This window comes from Drosophila navojoa, chromosome 2 (genome assembly GCF_054131105.1).
Source record: "Drosophila navojoa isolate 15081-1374.11 chromosome 2, UAZ_NAV_1.0, whole genome shotgun sequence".
NCBI lineage: Eukaryota > Metazoa > Arthropoda > Insecta > Diptera > Drosophilidae > Drosophila > Drosophila navojoa.
The window spans coordinates 24,168,889-24,188,499 of record NC_142890.1 but is presented as its reverse complement, the minus strand read 5'-3'; the positions used below and the strand labels follow the sequence as shown (position 1 = coordinate 24,188,499).

The 19,611-nt window shown below is 43.2% G+C and overlaps 6 protein-coding genes across 6 annotated transcripts in view; 4 read left to right on the top strand and 2 right to left on the bottom strand.

Annotated features, from left to right (window-relative positions):
- Nucleotides 1-2,720: 2,720 nt before the first annotated feature.
- On the top strand, nucleotides 2,721-4,862 carry LOC108660378 (sterol O-acyltransferase 1). The gene is made up of 2 exons (XM_018113753.3): nucleotides 2,721-3,670; nucleotides 3,732-4,862. The coding sequence occupies exons 1-2, from the start codon at nucleotides 2,980-2,982 to the stop codon at nucleotides 4,754-4,756; spliced, it is 1,716 nt and encodes a 571-aa protein (XP_017969242.1). The 5' UTR covers nucleotides 2,721-2,979; the 3' UTR covers nucleotides 4,757-4,862.
- Cks85A (Cyclin-dependent kinase subunit 85A) lies at nucleotides 4,795-5,576 on the bottom strand. The gene is made up of 2 exons (XM_018113754.3): nucleotides 5,373-5,576; nucleotides 4,795-5,311 (listed from the first exon to the last, which is right to left on the bottom strand). The coding sequence occupies exons 1-2, from the start codon at nucleotides 5,429-5,431 to the stop codon at nucleotides 5,089-5,091; spliced, it is 282 nt and encodes a 93-aa protein (XP_017969243.1). The 5' UTR covers nucleotides 5,432-5,576; the 3' UTR covers nucleotides 4,795-5,088.
- A 165-nt stretch (nucleotides 5,577-5,741) lies between these two features.
- Det (baculoviral IAP repeat containing deterin) lies at nucleotides 5,742-6,550 on the top strand. Its single transcript, XM_018100998.3, has 3 exons — nucleotides 5,742-6,050; nucleotides 6,116-6,295; nucleotides 6,362-6,550. Exons 1-3 carry the CDS (start codon nucleotides 5,919-5,921, stop codon nucleotides 6,491-6,493), a joined length of 444 nt encoding a protein of 147 aa, XP_017956487.1. The 5' UTR covers nucleotides 5,742-5,918; the 3' UTR covers nucleotides 6,494-6,550.
- A 60-nt stretch (nucleotides 6,551-6,610) lies between these two features.
- On the top strand, nucleotides 6,611-7,700 carry Smug (Single-strand-selective monofunctional uracil-DNA glycosylase). Its single transcript, XM_018098202.3, has 2 exons — nucleotides 6,611-7,052; nucleotides 7,110-7,700. The coding sequence occupies exons 1-2, from the start codon at nucleotides 6,762-6,764 to the stop codon at nucleotides 7,644-7,646; spliced, it is 828 nt and encodes a 275-aa protein (XP_017953691.1). The 5' UTR covers nucleotides 6,611-6,761; the 3' UTR covers nucleotides 7,647-7,700.
- Nucleotides 7,701-8,574: 874 nt separating this feature from the next.
- On the top strand, nucleotides 8,575-9,369 carry LOC108660360 (tRNA-specific adenosine-34 deaminase catalytic subunit ADAT2). The gene has a single exon (XM_018113730.3). The coding sequence runs from the start codon at nucleotides 8,699-8,701 to the stop codon at nucleotides 9,179-9,181; it is 483 nt and encodes a 160-aa protein (XP_017969219.1). The 5' UTR covers nucleotides 8,575-8,698; the 3' UTR covers nucleotides 9,182-9,369.
- The window catches only part of Mur89F (Mucin related 89F), a 53,766-nt gene continuing 43,413 nt past the window's right edge, over nucleotides 9,259-19,611 (bottom strand). The window contains exons 4-5 of the mRNA XM_089256473.1: nucleotides 9,995-16,113; nucleotides 9,259-9,927 (exon numbers count right to left, since the gene is read on the bottom strand). Coding sequence (XP_089112599.1) covers nucleotides 9,640-9,927; nucleotides 9,995-16,113 — 6,407 coding nt within the window. The 3' untranslated portion in view covers nucleotides 9,259-9,639. The remainder of the gene's footprint in view (nucleotides 9,928-9,994; nucleotides 16,114-19,611) is intronic.

Sequence of the window (19,611 nt, the reverse complement as noted above, 5' to 3'; positions counted from 1 at the left end):
TATATTTCTGTGTATTATTTATTTTTACATATTAGCAATTTGTATATATGTATGTATACATTTTTTTTATTATTAATTAATTTTTTTTTTATGTGTAAAATAATTTTCAGCATCAGAAGGGATTTTTTCTAAATTATTATTATTATTATTTTTTTTTTTTATGGACTAGCAACATTCACAATATTTTTAACCATATAATATAGTTCACATTATAAATTAAATCAATATATTTAAAGTTACTGCAATTGGATCTTAAAATGGTCTCATGCTATTATGAAATTCAAAATAAATAAATTTGTGTAAAATACACAAGTGAATAATTAGCTGAGCGTGCTTAACAAAGGCTTTGAATGATGCTCTATATATGTATCTTAATAGTAATACATAGTTTCATTTCAAAATTAGGAGCTGTACGAGACTTTTCTCTTAATATTTTCTGCTGCTTTTTATGTGCCTTTTTAGTAAATTACAAAACTGCGCCATTTTTTCGGGCATTCTATTCGCACAGGACACAAAACTGTGTGCCTATAAATCAACAACAGAAATACAGCGGAAATGGCACACTCAGTGTATGTATGTATGTGAGAGGAAGAGAGAGAGAGCGAGAGCGAGCTGTGGGACAATTTTCAACGTTGCTCCCGAAAATATGCAACATTTTTTATATGTTTCTGCTTCACAAAGTTTTGCGTCATAAAATTTTTTTTGCTGCGGCTGCCACTTTTGTGTTGTGTTGTGGCTTTATGTGTATATATGGGTGTGTGTGTGTGTGCTTTTTATGACCCAATATGGCCGCCAAGCGCGGCGTACGTGTTTCGTTCAGTCCCAGCTTCTGCGATTGTGTGGGTTTATGAATTATATAGATTTTTATACGGTCGCATATTATTTTTGTTTCTATTTTCTTTATTTTATTTTTTTTGCCCTTCCTTACTATCTCTTCCAGCATGCCGTTCTCTTTTTTTTCTCGAGCAATAAAAATGTCTTTTTATATGCGGCACTATCTGGCAGATCACCCTGCATAATGTTGGCCCGTTTTTGTTTCTGTTTATGAATATTTGCTGGGCCTGAGCTTGACTTTTATGTTTTACTGGGCTGAGCTACCAAGCTGGCATTTCATTATGCCAATATTCGTATATAGAATATATATGTTTTACTTGTACGCTTTGTGCGCTCTTCTCTTCTGCCGTTTGCCTATTGCGCGCTGCTTTTGTCATTTTTGCATTAATTTCATATTTTGTGTGTGCGCTGGGCTGCCGCGCTGCTGTTTATTCCGCATAAATAATAAATATTTTTGGTTATTGCGTCTGCACAGCATTAATATTATTTTGCACACAAGCGCACACAAGCGCACACATACACACACACACACATTTACACTCACACATATACGTTAACATCCTGCATCGTGTGCGGCAGTCGGGACAACGCATTGCCGTGAGCTTTAATTTCGGCTCATTTTTCGTTATCAAAACATTAGGCCTATGCGCATGTATTTGTTGTTTTTTTATTCTCACACATAAATATTTGCAATTAAATATACGAAACACACACACACACATTTACGCGCCACACAATAAACAGGTCGATAGATTTCAATAGAGCCCAGGCGTTGGCCACTAGCAAAATATCCAAATACTGTTTATATTTGATTTAGCCAACAAATTTCATGCTTATCCAAATTTTCAAGCATTTTAATTAAAAATAGCAAGGTATATTCGAAATTTGTAAATCGTAGTACATTGGGATATTTTTGAAAGCAAAATATGTCAAAATTAATATAAAACTAAAGCAAACTTCAAAATGAAACACGCAACTGGCGCCGTCGGTTTTAATTATTATATATTACATATAACAATATAGTAAAAATAATAAAAAACAAAATATTGTATTTCCTAAATGCGCTAATTTAGACAAGAAATAATTATATAGGCACTTTGCTATTTTTAAATAGTCAGCTAATATCAATTATATGTACATACAATGTGTATGTATGTATAATAAATAGCAAATGACTTAAAGATTTGCAAATCTGATTTTCCAACTGGACTTTTAATTCAACAGTGAAAATCCTTTAAAAATATCCCTTTGGGTAATTTGCTGCATTTGATAATTTAGACAACAACCTTCTAAATAAACAAGACACTGGGCACAAATTCAGCAAATTAGACACAAAATATGCTCAAGTTCAAAATTATTATCAAATTATTCGTACGTACATACATACATACATATGTATACCCTTTATTGTTTGCCATACTTACATATTACATTTCGTAATCCGCTGTGGAAATCACAGCGCGGCGCGTCATATTGTATTATACACACACGTATCTATACATTTGCATACATTCATATGTATGTATGCAAGCCAGCGTACATACATATTTCTGTCTGTTTGGGTGTACGATGGCGAGTGCTAGTGCACCCGGGCCAATGAACAATGGTGTTATCAATAACATAGACCCACATGTGTTTCTCGTAAGACGGACGGGCGGCCGATTGATTAAGCTTCAAGTGCCGTTGACAGCTAATCGGGTCGCATAAGGCGCGAGCAATCAAATTAGTGTCTCAATTGTAATGTACTTAGCAAAACTATTTCAGCAACAACAGTGTACTTTGCTCAGAGCGCAAGATAGAACGAGAGAGAAAGAGAGAGTACGAGAAGAGAGAGGCGCGCCAAGCTTGCTTTGCTGGGCGATAGAGGAGGCGTAGCGCCGCGACGCTTTGTGCTTCTCAGTGCAATCGCACCCTCATTAACTATGCCTCTGGCTGTTGGGCAAATGCGCCGTTATCATTTCATGCATTTGACAACAGCAGCCAAAAGCAACTGAGCCTCGGAGCTCTCGGCACATTGTTCAAATAGCTTCTCACGCAGACGGTTTGCTATAGCACAGCATAGGTCATTGCAAAGTACTGATAAATACACAGTGCACAACGCGAAATAGACAACACATTTAGTTTTTTTGTTTATTTTTTTTCGCCATGGCTGAGGAGTCGAGGACAGTCGGGCAGTCCTCCACGGAGGGATGCGTCGATCAGCTACAGTTCTTGCGCGACAAACTGCAAAAGTTTCAGAGCAAAATTATGGGCGATTTCGAGCAGCGTCTGTCCTGCATGATAGAGGACGTCATGCAGGACGTGCGGCAACAGGAGCTGCGCGCGCAGGAGTTCCGCCAGTTCGACACCTCGCGGGGCAGGGCCAATCACGCAAGCGCCACTTGGCACAATCGCCAGCAGCAGGCGTTTGCGACAGCAGCGGAAAATGACGTCAGGGACTGCCCAAATGGTCGGGTGCATGCCCAAAATGGGACAACGCCAAAACAAGAGCAGCAGCAGCAGCAGCAGCAGCGACAAGATCGAACGCAACGACGTCAATTACCCGACAAGGTGTTCGTGGCGCGCGAATCATATTTGACAGCGCTGCTGCAGGTGGAGCACATGCGCACCATCTACCACATATTCTCAATCATTCTGGTCATGTTTCTATTGAACGTCATCTTCTATGACTACTTTGTCGAGGGCCGCATCAATTTGGGCCTCGGCACGTTTCGCACGGGGCTGAAGCGTCTGCACTGGGTGCTGGGCGCCTGGCTGCTGGAGCATGTCTTTGTGCTGGCGCTCTACTATGCATTCCAAGGCTGGGCACTGGTCCGTGCCAAGCTGCAGTCACACAGTGAGTCTCGAAAGTATTTCGTCGAAGCCAAACTCGAATAAGAATTTCAATTTCCTTTCAGAATCGCTGCAGCGCTTCTGGTCGCACAGCTGCCTCATCCTATATATCAGCGCTCAGTTCGTCTTCGGGTATGTGTCCACCTCGCTGTGCCTGAAGTTTCAGCTGCCCTTCATCAGTGCCTGTGTGCTGCTCCTGGAGAGCACGCGGCTGCTGATGAAAATGCACGCATATGTTAGACACAATGCGGCCCGGGTGCTGCAGGGCAAACAGAAGACGGACGACGATGGCGAGCTGAAGGAGGCGCGTCCCTATTTGCCGCCCCTGCGCTGCTACGTATACTTTCTGTTTGCGCCCACCCTAATCTACAGGGACACCTACCCACGCACGAAGCAGATACGCTGGAAGTTCGCGCTCGCCCGCCTCATGGAGGTCGTTGCCATTGCCTTTTTCTATGCCTCCATACACGAGCGCCACATTCGCGAGTACTTTGGCCAGTTTGGCAAGGAGCCACTGGGGCCCTCTCAGCTGATCGTCAAGATCTTTGGCATGATGCTGCCGAGCGCTGTAATCCTCTTGTGTGGCTTCTATATGATTCTCCACTCGTGGCTGAACTTTACGGCGGAGCTGCTGCGGTTCGGGGATCGCATGTTCTACAAGGACTGGTGGACGTCGCACACCTACGATGGATACTATCGCAACTGGAACGTGGTGGTGCACGACTGGCTGTACGAGTACGTCTATAGGGATCTGTATACCTACGTTTTCAAGGGCTCCAAAGTGATCGCCTCTCTGCTGGTGTTCATGATATCGGCGCTGGTGCACGAGCAGGTGCTGGGATTCGGGCTGCAATTGTTCTTCCCCGTCATGTTTATGTTCTTCGGTGTGCTGGGTGTCGCGTTGGTCTTCCTGATGCGCAGCGCACCCAAGACCCTGGGCAATATTTGCGTCTGGTTTACTCTCATTATCGGCAACGGCACCATGATCTCTCTCTATTCCATGGAGTATTATGCGAAACGGAATTGTGACCTGCGCTACGAGCGCTGGACGGACTACATAACACCTGCGATGTGGCGTTGCTACCATTAGCAAAAAAACTCCTTTTTTTTTTAAATCGAATGTTAGTCTTACTACTTGTAATTTGTACACATGGCGTACGTTTCGTATATTAGGTAAATAAACTTAGGGAAAAATTCGTGAAAGGCTTTCAAATTTGTGTTTGACTGAATGGCCACAAAGAACTTAAGGCTATAATTGTAACAATGTATTAACCTACTGTAAACATATTTTACATCAAGGTGACTGATGATTAACTCCAATCTTATTGAATACTGTCTAACATTAACATAATGCTCGCTACCAACTCTACTAGCCTCTGCCTCTGGCTCGTCCTTGTCTGCGTCTTCATCTCGTTGTTCCAACTAGACGCAAACATTGACATTATTGGCTGTAGTTGGTTGCGAAGCGGATGTCTCGTCCTCGACGTGTTTGCGACGGAATAGGATAACATGCGGCTCGGGCGCATGCATCATGTAATGTACCCAGCCGGGACTCTGTTGAACTCCAAGGTTACGCCATTCCGTCTCTGTCATTAAATGCGATTTAGGGACATGCTTGGCCAAGTCGGGCGGCAGAATTACGTGCCTGAAAGCGAAAGGCTGAATGGTGAATAAATGTTATTAATTATTATCTATGAGATCCTTACCTATACTCATATTTGTCGTCAAAATATTTTTCGGAATATTGAATTTGATCTGCGGGCATGATAAATAATATTTATTTATTATTTGGGATAATAAATCTCGCTTTTCGTGGCGGCTTAACGATAAATGTTGAGCACTGAAAATGTCAGTGTTGAAAATTGTGCTAGCTTTATAGAATATGATTTCTTGGCAGTTGAACGAACTGTGTGGTTCATTTAAATTCAAATAAAAAAACGTATTACTGCTAATGTACATAACTATCATAAAAATCGTAGGGCAATGTTAAATTATTTAATAAAAAAAGGATTTTTCGGACATTTTGATATTTAGCTTAAACGATATATAATAAGCAACACAAATGTAAAGTTTTTGTACTCATTTGGTACGGTTATAAATGATTCATTTTGGAACTGCTTTATGATGTTATGTTAACAGAAAATTGCAGAGTTGTAACAGCGACGCGCTACGCTTGGCATTGTTTGCTATTTTGTTTTGTTGTGCGCACAAATAATTTCAAATTGTTTATTGTAATTGGAGCAGACTAAATAATGGATGCAACAAGTATATTGGACGATGCCAAGCTGGAAGCATTCCGTGAGTTAAACTTACTAGAAAAGCATCGAGTTGAGAGTTTTAAGGATTGGCCCTTTTCATCAAAGTCCACATGCAGCATTGACAAGGCAAGCGAGTTGTGAATATATTGGTATCATACAGTTTTTAATTATTTATTCCAACTACTGTGTAGATGGCCGAAGCGGGGTTTTACTGGACGGGCACCACGCGTGAAAATGATACCGCCACTTGCTTCGTGTGCGCCAAAACCTTAGATGGCTGGGAGGCCGAAGACGACCCTTGGAAGGAGCATCTGAAGCATGCCCCACAATGTGAGTTCGTTAAAATGGGTTGCGCTGAAAAGGATTTAACTGTAAGTAAAGAGACGGTGCAAGTAGCTAAAAATATTTGCTATTGAAATGCATTTATTTACTTTCAGGTGGAGCAATTTTTGAACATTTTTGGAACTGTTGTTAAGACGAATATTTCAAAGAATATTAAGGATTTTAAAACTAAATTTGTGAAAGATAATGAGGCCAAGCTGAAGAGCTTCACGCATAATCAATCATAGTTTCAATTTTAATATACATATTTAATAAATTACTTATCGTTTTTTTGAATCGTGAAATTTGCATTTCTGCCGCTCATATCTTAGCAGTGCGCTGTTAAAAGTCTACCAGGTGGCAACTCTTCAAAAAGTTAGTACTATATTTTGCATTATACGAATCGTTTTCTGCACAAATGCATTTTGAAGTTTGTTTATTACAAGCATTTATCCGACAAGTGTTCGGTGATCGCAAAGAATTGCTATTAATGAAAAGGGCGAGAAATTACGCATCATGTTGAAACGCAAGCTCGATAGGCAAACGAAGGCTCTTGATCTAAGGAAAACTGAATCATCAGCTTTGGATTCAATACCGACAATCGACCAACAATTTTATGCCTTCGAGTGCAAGTTAAATGAAGAACTAGGGCATCTGGTATTGCCAAAGGAGATTTCTTGTGTTTACAATCCCGTCGAGTATGCGTCGTCCTTACATTGCGCGTACCTAAAAAAGTATTTAAGTGGAACCAAAAATGTTGTATTTATTGGCATAAATCCTGGTCCAAAGGGGATGTGCCAGACAGGCGTAAGATGTCTTAATATACATAAATATGTAAACACATGTATATAATATTATTTGTAGATACCTTTCGGCAACGTTGGCACCGTCATTAAGAAGATGCAACTCTCGGGTGTAGTGCAGCAGCCGCCCTTGTTGCACGATAAACGACCTGTTACAGGTTTAGATTACAGAACTGAGGAGCAGAGTGGATTACGTTTGTGGAATCTATTTGAGGAATTGGCTGGCAGCTTGGATATATTTTTTCAACAATGCTTTGTCCACAACTTATGTCCTTTGGCCTTCTTTGATGAAAAAGGTGGGAATGTAACACCTGACCACCTGAAGGGCGATTATAAGACGTTGATACGAGACAAGTGCTTGATGACATTAGATAAGCAGCTCGAGCTGTTGCGGCCACAATTCATTGTGGCTATTGGATCGTGGGTTGAAATAGAGCTCAAAAAGAGATCGTCTTATTGTAAATCAAGCGCAACAGTGATTCGTTTAAAACATCCAAGTATGCGTGTGCCCAACAATACAAAGTGGTCAGAAGAGGCGAAAGCATTGCTGGAGGAAAAAGATCTAATCAAATACATATGTAATAAGCCAGAAGGCTAAATAGTGTTAAGTGAAGAAACGGAAGCTCATCTAAATATGTATATATGTACATATTAATATATGAAGAAGAAAGTGTAGCGATAACATTGTGAGTCACAAAATAATACATACGAGAACTGACAGAGTTTTTGCTCATCGTAATAATAAAATCTTATATCAAATATAATAGTTTGGCGTGTATATCCTCAAAGTATTTGTTCTAAATTTGTCCTCTAAGTCTGTGATCTGTCAGGCACTTCACTTCACTTTACGGCACTGCACAATTGACCCCAACCAGGCCTGAGCGACTGAAGAAATGCTGCAGCTGCTGCCCTTTAAATAGGGCGACATTCCTTCAGGCACTCACTCTCACTCTGCTGCTTTAAGCACTCTAGCTTCTTCGTTAGCTTCGTAAGAATCGTTGCAGCCGAGCTCTAAGTGACCAATGAGCACACTCTCTGCTGCTTTAAGCACTTTTTCTTCGTGTTACTTACATTTATTTACCAAATGATACATATGGACAACTTAGATGATCTCCAATTCATAGTCTCTTGCTATCTGGCTATTCCATGCCATACTCATTTTAAAGGATGGGACCCATTATGCCCAGTTCTTTTCGTTTCTGTCGCTCTCTTCTCTATCGAATGTATACACACATGTACATATGTATGTGTGCTGGCACAGGCAGCAACTTACAAGAATATGAACTGTTCGTAAAGAGCTGCCATTTCTTCTCTTTTGAAAGAAGACTATACCAAACCATATGAACATTTTCTATACATGAGATGGTGACGTGCTAAAAGATAACTACTTCTCGACGAGCATGCACACACTCGCACTTGTGTACGAAATGATAGCTGTCTATGTTTGGTTGAATGGTTAGTGTATTAACAGAATTGAATATATTTGAATCACGGCCAGTGCTGCCACACTGTTGCCGTTGAGTTGCCAATCACATCGTGACTGTGAACAGCTGATTTTTGCTTGTTATTTTTTTGCTTGCCTGCGTCGTGGCGTCGTAGTCAGTTCTGTTTTTGTTAGTCTGCGAATAAACTGCAATATTTCCATGCCAAATGGCCGCGTTTATGGAGGATGCTCTTGTGGAAGCGAGGCGGGCACGTGACGCAGGCGAGGTTCCCGTTGGTTGTGTGTTTGTGCACAATGACAAGGTAATAGCACGTGGCGGGAACGAAGTGAATGTACATCGGAATGCAACACGTCATGCGGAGTTCATATGCATCGATGCCACCTTGGCGTACTGCCGTGAGAAGCGTTTGCCAGCACGCCAGGTGTTCAGTGAGATTAGCGTTGTGGTTACTGTGGAGCCCTGCATCATGTGCTCTGCCGCTTTGCACACACTCGCCGTCAAGGAGATCATCTATGGCTGCGAGAATGATCGATTCGGTGGCAAGACAGTGATAGACGTTGCCGCCGTGGTTGGCCAACAGATCAACATAACGGGCGGTGTGCGAGCGGATGAGGCAATGGCCTTACTAAAGGACTTCTACAAGGGCGAAAATCCGGCAGCACCACCCGTCGCAAAGAAGAGGAAATGACTGGATCTCAGTTGAAAGGCGAGAAGAGAAAAGAACAAGCACCGTAGTCACCTTAAGCTTCAGCTTATGTAAAACCGTTTTGTATATGTTTTAATTTATTGTAAACTTTAAGCATAGAGTCTAAGCTAATTATGGCGTTCAGAACGTTACATTTAATATAAATACAATTACTGCATGAAGAGCAACAAGATGTGCATATAGTCGAAGGCTGTGCCAATGCAACTCTTACAGGAAATCAAAAAAATTATTTTATGTCATTCAAATTGCACCATCACCAGAAAATGTTATTGTTAACCCTTGTGAGACTTATTGGTATTGCACTAAAACCTAAGCTAGTCTTTTGGCACGTCATTTGCTGCGCAGGCTGCCTCGGATCGGGGAGCGTGCGGAGCAAACAATTGCGATTGCCTTTTACAATTTCTACATTAATGCTATCGATTTATTAAAATGTATATGTTTTAGATGGGCAGATTGCGACGTCTGTGGCCGATGTTGACCCACTCCAGAGGCACACTGTTGCCCACGTTGTATGAGGCTGGATTGCAGCTGTTTAGCTTTTTAGCTGGCTCGCAGCGACGGCTCACATTCCAATAGGCGAAGCCTTGGGGACAGCGATATATCTGTCCCTCGATGTGGCCTGTTTGCTGCGAGTAGCCGCACTTCACGAAGACTTGGCTGCATTCATCCTGGTTCAGTGCAAAGTGTCCCTCCTCCGGACAAAGAGGCTCTGTCGAATGAATTGGCACCTAAACGGAGACAAATTTGGGTGGGTTAGTAAAACTGTGCGATTTGCCATATCTAACAGATACTTGCCATGTTTAGTGGTTCCACGGCCTCATCAAACAGCTGTGTACGTGACGATCCCTTGTTGTAACAGGTGTCATTGGGTTCTGGCTTGCCGCAGCGACATGATGCCTCCTGATAGACGGTACCATTGGGACATTGGAACAATACAATATTCAGATTCGAGTCAGAGTTCTCATTGCACTGGTAGAATACGCCGCATTGCTTGGAGTGTCGACGGAAGCCGGACGGGCAGACAAACAAACTTTGCTCCTCAGTGGTTGTTGGGCAGGGAGCACTTGAATTGTTGGATACCTCAGGCTTTGGTTTCTCTTGCTGTTCTGTGGTTGTCTCCATTGGCCTACTTGTAGTAGTTGTATCCGTTGGCTTAGTGGTTGTTGTATCCACTGGCTTAGTTGTAGTTGTATCCTCCGGTTTATTTGTAGTATCCACTGGCCTAGCTGTAGTTGTATCCGTTGGCTTAGTGGTTGTTGTATCCACTGGCTTAGTTGTAGTTGTATCCTCCGGCTTATTTGTAGTATCCATTGGCTTAGTTGTAGTTGTGTCCGTTGGCTTAGTGGTTGTTGTATCCACTGGCTTAGATGTAGTTGTGTCCTCCGGTTTATTTGTAGTTGTGTCCATTGGCTTACTTGTAGTTGTGGTGCTGTCTGAGCTGGTGGTGGTCTCTGGCTTACTTGTTGTCTCTGGCACCATGGTGGTGGTTGTCATTTCAGTCCATGGTGTTGTTATTTCAGTCGGTTTTGTTGTTGAAGTCGTGCTGCCTGAAGAGCAATTGCCGGACACCTGATCGGCGTAGTTACATGTGTCCAGAGATGTGTCCCAGACCGTGCCCTTCGGACAACGGAACTTATATACTTGATAGGTATTCTTGTTCTTGGTGCAGCGATAGTAAATGCTGCAGTCCTCTGGATCAGCGTGGAAGCCTTCAGCTGGACACGTAAAGTTCACTGGCGGAGCCTGAGTAGTAGTTGGAGGATAGCCTGGCACTGATCCAGTTGTTTCTGGATACGTTTCTGTGGTTGGATAATCGGTGGGCTTTGTTGGGATATCCGTTGGCTTCTCCGTGTAATCAGTGGGCTTTGTTGGGGGTCCAGTCGGTTTCGTTGGAGAATCTGTTGGTTTCGTAACTATTTCCGTTGTTGGCTTCGTTGGTGGCTCTGTTGTTGGCTTTGTTGGCGATTCTGTTGGTGGTTCTGTTGTTGGCTTTGTTGGTGGTTCTGTTGTTGGTTTTGTTGGTGGCTCTGTCGTTGGCTTTGTTGGCGGTTCTGTTGTTGGTTTTGTTGGTGGCTCTGTTGTTGGTTTTGTTGGTGGCTCTGTCGTTGGCTTTGTTGGCGGTTCTGTTGGTGGTTCTGTTGTTGGCTTTGTTGGTGGTTCTGTTGTTGGTTTTGTTGGTGGCTCTGTTGTTGGCTTCGTTGGTGGTTCTGTTGTAGGTTTCGTTGGTCGATCTGAAGTAGTAATTTCGGTAGTTGTCACGGTTGGATTTGTTGTTGTTGGAGCTTCAGTTTGGCCTGAACAGCCAGGGACATTCTGCGCATGATCACAGGTTTGGATATCTGCATTCCAGCCCGTATTCTTGGCGCACATAAATTCATGCTTCGTGTAGGAGTCTCCTGTTTTCTGACACCTGTAAAACTTTCGGCAATTGTTAGGATCAGGCATGAAGCCTTCGCCCTTACACTCGGTGCCAGGTGGCAAATTGGGCACCATGGTTGTAGTTTCGGGCACCATCGTTGTGGTTGGCGATTGCGTGGGAGTGCTCCACGATGTCGTGGGCTGACTTTCAGTTGAGGTTGGTCTGGGTGTTGTCGTAGTCCATAGTGTCGTTGGAGGTTGATATGTTGTTGTTGGCTCAGCTGGAGTACTTGTGGGCTGGTTGGTTGTAGGTTGGTTGGTTGTGGTCTGCCTATCCGTTGTTGATTCTGTGGCTGGCTCAGTTGGACGATTTGTCGTAGTTGGCTCCGTGGTGGTAGGCGAAATAGTTGTCGGACCCTCAGTGGTATTGTCACATGGACCCTTATCGGACTCAGTTGTAGCATTGCCAGGGCCATCTTCTGGCTTTGGATTGCACATATTCAAGTCGTGATTGCAGGTTTGTAGGTCCTGGTCCCAAACTGTGCCCGCCGCACAATGGAAAGCCACCTGGCTAAAGCCGCCCTTACCATTGCTGATGCAACGATAGAATTTCGCACAATTGTCTGGATCACCAATGAAGCCCTCAGATGTACACTTCACATTAGTAGTTGGGCTCGTTGGCTTTTGCGTAACCGGCCTTTCGGTAGTTGGTTTTTGGGTTGAGGGTTTCGCCGTTGTAGTGATCGGTTGTTGTGTTGGTCTTTGGGTTGGTTTTTGTGTTGTGGGCTTTACAGTGGAGGGTTTTGGTGTGCTTGGGGATTGCGATGAGCCCTGATTAGGTGTAGTGGGTGGGATTGGCCGTTGAGTGCTGACGCTACTGCCACAATTTTTATCTTTGACGGCCCAGGCATGATTACAAGCTTCGATCTGGGCGTCCCACACAGTTCCGGGCGGGCACGAAAAGGCCACCGTATAGAAACCACCTCTATCGTTGTCCACACAGCGATAGAACTTGGCACAGTCTTCATCATCGCCTAGAAATTGACCATTAACATTACAAGTACCAGAGGGCTTTGGCGACGGGGTGGAGCTAGAGCTACTTGAGCTAGAGCTACTTGAGCTAGATGTTGTAGAGCTGATATTGTTGCTAGATTGAGAGCTTGTAGATGTCGTTTGCTCTGTGGAGCTGCTGCTTGAAGACGATGATGTAGAGGATTGGTTATTGCTGCTATTGATGACCCGCTTGCATTTAAGGCTCTGCATGTCAATCTGCGATGGATGGTTGCAGCTGTTGGCCTCGGGATGCCAAAGGGTATTCGATGGGCAAGTAAATGATACTTTCATAAATCCGCCCTTTCCGTTGTCAACGCATCGATAGAATTTCGAACAGTTTTCCTTGTCGTCTAAGAAGGTTTCCTCACTCTCACATTTCTCTGCTGGCTTGAATGGTTTCTGCGTTGTTGTTGTGGTTGGTTCCTGGTTGGATGATCCTTGATTCGAAGACGATTCTTGATTAGAGGAGGAGCCTTGATTAGAAGATGATCCTTGGTTAGAGGATTGATTTGAGGATGATCCCTGATTAGAAGATGAGCCTTGATTCGAGGATGATCCCTGATTTGAAGATGAGCCTTGGTTGGATGAAGAGCCTTGATTCGATGACGGGCCTTGATTAGAGGAGGAGCCTTGATTGGAAGATGATCCTTGGTTAGAGGATTGATTTGAGGATGATCCCTGATTAGAAGATGAGCCTTGATTCGAGGATGATCCCTGATTTGAAGATGAGCCTTGATTTGATGAAGATCCTTGATTGGTGGACGATCCTTGATTTGATGAAGATCCTTGATTAGAAGACGATCCTTGATTAGAGGAAGAACCCTGATTCGAGGATGATCCTTGATTGGAAGATGATCCTTGATTGGAAGATGATCCCTGATTAGAAGATGAGCTTTGATTTGATGAAGATCCCTGATTAGAAGATGATTCTTGGTTGGATGATGATCCCTGATTAGAGGAAGAACCTTGATTGGATGAAGAGCCCTGATTAGATGATGATCCTTGATTGGAGGATGATCCCTGATTAGAAGATGAGCTTTGACTTGATGAAGATCCTTGATTAGAAGACGCTCCTTGGTTGGATGATGATCCCTGATTAGATGACGATCCTTGATTGGATGAAGAGCCTTGATTAGAGGATGATCCTTCATTGGAGGATGATCCCTGATTAGAAGATGAGCTTTGACTTGATGAAGATCCTTGATTAGAAGACGATCCTTGGTTGGATGATGATCCCTGATTAGATGACGATCCTTGATTGGATGAAGAGCCTTGATTAGAGGATGATCCTTGGTTGGAGGATGATCCTTGATTGGATGAAGATCCTTGATTCGACGAGGAGCTTTGATTTGATGACGAGCTTTGATTGGAAGATGATCCTTGATTAGACGACGATCCTTGATTGGAAGACGAGCCTTGATTGGATGAAGATCCTTGATTCGATGAGGAGCTTTGATTTGATGAGGAACTTTGATTAGAAGATGATCCTTGATTGGACGACGATCCCTGATTGGAAGACGAGCCTTGATTTGTTGCACTTCCTGTACCACTTGCCATAGCTTTGCATTCTTCCTTCTGTACATCAGTTGGATGGTTGCAGCCCTTTGATTCGGGATCCCAAACAGTGCCCGGTGCACAATCGAAAGCAATCTTATCAAATCCACCATTTCCATTGTCGACGCAGCGATAGAAGCGCGCACAGTCCTTTTTGTCAGGTAAATATGTTTCGGAGTGCTCGCACTGTCCGTCAGGATTTGAAGGTTTACTTGTTGTCGAGTTTGAAGAGCTCGAGTTGGATGTGGACGATTGGTTGCCAGAGTTTGAAGAAGATGAAGAGCTTTGATTGCTGCTCTGATTAGAGGACTGATTGCTGGAGTTTGACGATGAAGATGAGCCTTGATTGCTGCTCGACGAGCCTTGCTGACTGCTGCTTGACGATGATCCTTGCTGGTTGCTAGATTGATTGTTGTTATTACTGTTGTTTGAGCCGGAACTAGAGCTGCTTGATTGATTGTTTCCGTTGGATTGCTGGCTGGATGTGCTGTTGCCAGCTTGACTATTCCCGCTGCTGGAGGAGCCAGATTGTATGTTGCATTGTTTCTTCTGATCTTCGCTAGGCAGAACGCAGACCTTCTCCTCTTGACCCCAAACAGTGCCAGGACCACATGTAAATGGCACCACTTCTAGATTACCATCAATATCCTTGCGACATCTGTAGAACTTGGCGCAATCCTTTTGATCGGGTATATAGGTGTTCTCGTCCTCGCATTCGCTTGGTGCAGGCGTGTTTGTCTGATTGGATTGGTTGCTGGAGCCACTGCTCGACTGATTGTTCGATGAGCTCTGGTTGCTCTGGTTGCTCTGGTTGTTGCTGGCAGACTGGTTACTGCTGGAGCTTTGATTTTCGTTATTGTTGGAGCTTTGGCTGCTGGCATTTTGACTGTTGTTGGCGTTCTGGTTGCCGCTTGAAGACTGGTTGTTGCCAGAGTTTTGGTTATTACTGGACGATTGGTTGCTGCCAGAGTTTTGATTCGAAGAACCCGAGCTGGACTGTTGAGTGCTACTGCTCCAACTTTCTGTGCTGCTGGAAGACTGATTGCTGTTCGACGATTGTTGGTTGCTGCTCGATGTGGATGACTCCTGGTTGGAGCTTGAGCTCGATTGATTCGAGGAATTGTTGGATGAGCTCGAGCTATTGGACGAGGAAGACATTGAGGAGCTCGTCGAGGAGCTTTGTTGACTGCTGGACGAAGATGACGATGAGGTGGTATTCTGATAGCTCGATTGGGAGGACTGTGTCGAAGTTTGCTCATCGCTGAGAGGATCGGCCTGGTTGCGGCAGCCGCCATTGGCACGAACTTTGACTATATGGTTGCAGGACTGCAGAGACTCATCCCAGGCAGTTCCGTCCGAACAGCGAAAGCCAATTTTATTATAGCCGCGTCCATTGGAGATGCAGCGATAGAACACGGTGCAGTCAATGGGATCACTCATAAATCCATCATCCTCGCACGACACTCCCCCCTCCTCAGCGGCCGAGCGCAAAGATGATGAGCTCGAAAAGGATATGACTGAAACACCACTCAGGCCTGTCAGTCCATAATTTGTGGGCAACTGATTTGCAGTCGCATAGGTGTGCAGCTGCAAGGCGGCGGCGGGTGTTACGGCGCTATTAAGCATCGCATTATGTCCATTCTGGTTATTGACGAGCCCATCAAACGGCAGCTGGCTGTCAGCCTCCTCGCCGACATCGATTTCGTTCATGTACGGCTCGCACTCCCCGCGTCCGGCCAGCATCGGAGGCAGACACAGTTGGAGGGTGCGCGAGAAGACCGTGCCCTCCTTGCAGGCGAACATGTACGGTTTGATGTAATGCTCGGAACGCTTCTCGCAGCGGTAGTAGATGCGGCAGTCGTAGTCATCGGGAAAGAGGCCCTCCTCCGGGCAATAGAAGGCAACATCGTCGGGGGCACTGCGTCCACGGGCTGACGAAGATGGAATGTCTGCAATAAAAGTCAAGCGATATACTCGTTTGTAAGCTGGATTTAGTTGGGGGCCATTGCGATTAAGCATATAAATTAATATTGTCACGCCCAACGGCACTGGCGTAGTGCATTTCAGTCAAATGTTTGTCAAAGGATACATACGTTATACACATACATATATGTATGTGTATAGAGGATATGTGCTGGCAATTCAGAACCGGCCGCTGGAACAAACCATTCAACTGAAACTTCCTGTCACAAATGCCCCGCCTGAATATATTTTGCTCAATTTCATCTGACATTTTGCGCTCGACCCTCCCTCTCTCTCTCTCTCTTGGAGCGGGATTTTTCGCGTTGTCAAAATAAAATTGATAATTTATTGTCATTCAATGGGTGTGCTATTTTTTTTTTTTTAATATGTATTTGGAATCTGCTTCTTCTTATAGCGCTGCTGTCGCGCATTCCAATAAATTTAAATGCATTTATGGCCCTTACAGCGGAACAAATTCATTTCGAAAATGAATTGTGTATGTTTTTTTTTTTATTCACGTACCCACAGCTCCATTGGCCGCAACAATGTTTTTTTCTATTTTTTTTTTCTTTTTTGCCGACATGCCTTATAAACCAAATTGTTGTTGCGGCATGCAAATCTGGCAAAAACATTGTAAACGCGCGTCTAAAAATTAGACCCAACAGGGATTGGCATAAATTTGCATCAGTCACTATGCGATTTTCATTGGAGCCATGTAAGCCAAAGCCAATGCTTTATGGCCTGACGGCGTGCCCTCAGCCATACAGGTCCATTTACTCTGCCAAAATTGCCAAAATCCAAGGCCCATAAAACTTAATTATGGCAAATGTATGGAGCTCACTACTCCAGCTCAAAGAAATTGCCGGGTTTTTTTCGGGCCTTTTGAGAGAGGTGGATAAAAAAAAAACGCTATAGCTACGGCTCAGTAAAAAATTAGAAATGATTTGCCCAACTCCAAGTACAAATCGTATTATAAAAGTGCAGGCAAATATTGAAGTAAACCAATATGCCATATAAGTCAAGTTCCTTAATTGCTAGCTTGAGTCATGTCTTGGTCAACAGAATTCATTTGGCTATAACCGAGTGAGCTTTACTTTACCGATTTGAATAATGTAGCCTAGACCTGGTTCTGTCTATTTACCCAGTTATCCAAGATCCTGCCTCGAATCGCCTTTGCATAATATATTTTAATAAAACCCAATTGATTTGAAGAGCGTGTTGACTGCTTTTGGAAATGCATAAAATTCAAGTAATTCAACAAATCCCATAAGCCACTTTACATAGAAACATAATATCCAATTTTAATGGAAATATTATAATATGCAGAGGGACCCCGAGGAGCGTCGCTCCCATTACTCTCGGTCGCACTCGGCGCGCATGGCTTTCGCAGAGTCTAAATTGACCGTTTTGTGATTTTAATTATATATGATGTTTACTTTAGAACTTATGCAAAATGAAATAAAAGGAGCGACCGCAAACTTATATGGCGCCCAGCAGGCGACAGGCGTAACGGGTCCCAGGCCACAGGCTGACCGCACAGCATGTCCGCAAATAGTTTTGGATACGCCATGTTCCGGGACGAGGCCGGGCACTGTCAAAATCTAAGTGTGTGTGTGTGTGAGTGTGTGTGCTAGTGCCGTTGTGTGTTGCGTTAAAATTTCAATTTGCAGCATTAAAGCACATTATGGCATAGTAAATGTAGTTATTAAAGCTTAAACTATACTCGCCGTTGGCTTATACGAGCCGGCACTTGATACTCTGCCAGAGGGTAATACAATTTGTCATGCCATGTGTGTGTATGCTACACTATACTACAGTGTAGTGCACTCGTAATCTGTAGACATTTGCCTCTCGGTTGGTTTTATGTAGTGCAAGATAGACCACATCATAATTGTCTCTATATATCTATATGATCGTTCGATGCATGCTGCTTAGTATTTTTATATTTTTTTTAGTCTTCTGCCACTATGGCATATATCTTTAATCTAAATATTAATTGAAATGCTTCATCTAGCTAAGCATGAAAATTTATTCGGGTCTTTCTCCGTTTTGTTTTGTTTATTTGGGTTGTTAAGCATAGCTTTGGTGTGCGAAAATTCTAGCCCCACATTTTAGGCAAATGGCAAATAGTAATTAAAATTGCTCCCTTCTTTTAATAATTAAATATTTATCGAGCTGTTGTGATGCTTTGAAGATAGAGGAAGCAATAGGAATAATGTTTCGAGAATTTAAATTTAAGAAGCAAGCAAGAGAAATAAATAGAGACAGAGAGACAGTGATAGAGACAGCGAGAGAGAGAGAGAGAGAGTGAGACAGAGAGACAGAGACAGCGAGAGAGAGAGAGTAAGAGACAGAGGGACAGAGAGACAGAGACAGAGACAGAGACAGAGACAGAGACAGAGACAGAGACAGAGACAGAGACAGAGACAGAGACAGAGAAAGAGACAGCGAGAGAGAGACAGAGTAAGAGACAGAGAGACAGAGACAGAGAGAGAGATAGAGAGAGAGACGGAGACAGAGACAGAGACAGAGACAGAGACAGAGACAGAGACAGAGACAGAGACAGAGAGATATGTATACGTAAGAAGAGATTAGCTACAAGAACTTATTTATATGTATTATAACCCACTTGGAAAACGTTCTATAGCTATCTATAGCTTTACATAGCTTTACTTCATAAAAGATATGAAAAATAGTTGTTTAAAAATTCTGTTGTGCATATAATTGGTTATTATCCAAGGCGAGCTCCGTGACAAGCCTGAGCCGCGATTTGATTACTTTGGCTTGCAAGCCGACTACAGACTAATATAATAAAGCAGCTCATCCTATTCTCTTTTTGTGTAAATGCCAACGTAGACAAAATAAAAGAATTCAGATGTCAGTTTTCATTTTGCCTTGTGCATTGCATTCCGGCGAGTTGGAAGCTATTTTCGCTTTGTACAAGTAGTTGCATGTTGTAAATATGATATTTGGAATTTTGAGCTGCTGTCCAAGTTTGTCGCTCCCATGGCATCTGCTACTACGACTACTATTCCTGCTTCTGCTGCTGCTCCTGGGCTTGGTATAATTTCATTTGCGTCTGGTGGCATTTTGTCGCTAACTTTATGTTGAGCAACGTACGTGTGCGGCCAGGATGGCGTCAACAGTTTTACGGCGGGACAAAGAGAGGCAAAGAGTGAAGAGTGAATGAGAGAAAGATATGGGGAAACAGAGATGGAGTGAGATAGAGAAAGAAAGTAAAAAAGAGGTAGGGACAAATTCTTTCTCTATGCCCCATTCATAAAGATTTTGATCTACAAAAGAAGTCGTTCAATATTCATATATACATATGCATATATAGAATTTTACAATAATATTAATTATAAAGAAGAGTACTCCAAATACTTTATTTTATTTATATTCAAGTCAAAGAAATCTGTATGAGTTCTTCTGGGGCATCGCAGCTGCCACAGAGTATCCGCTAGTCGTATATATTGTTGACTTGA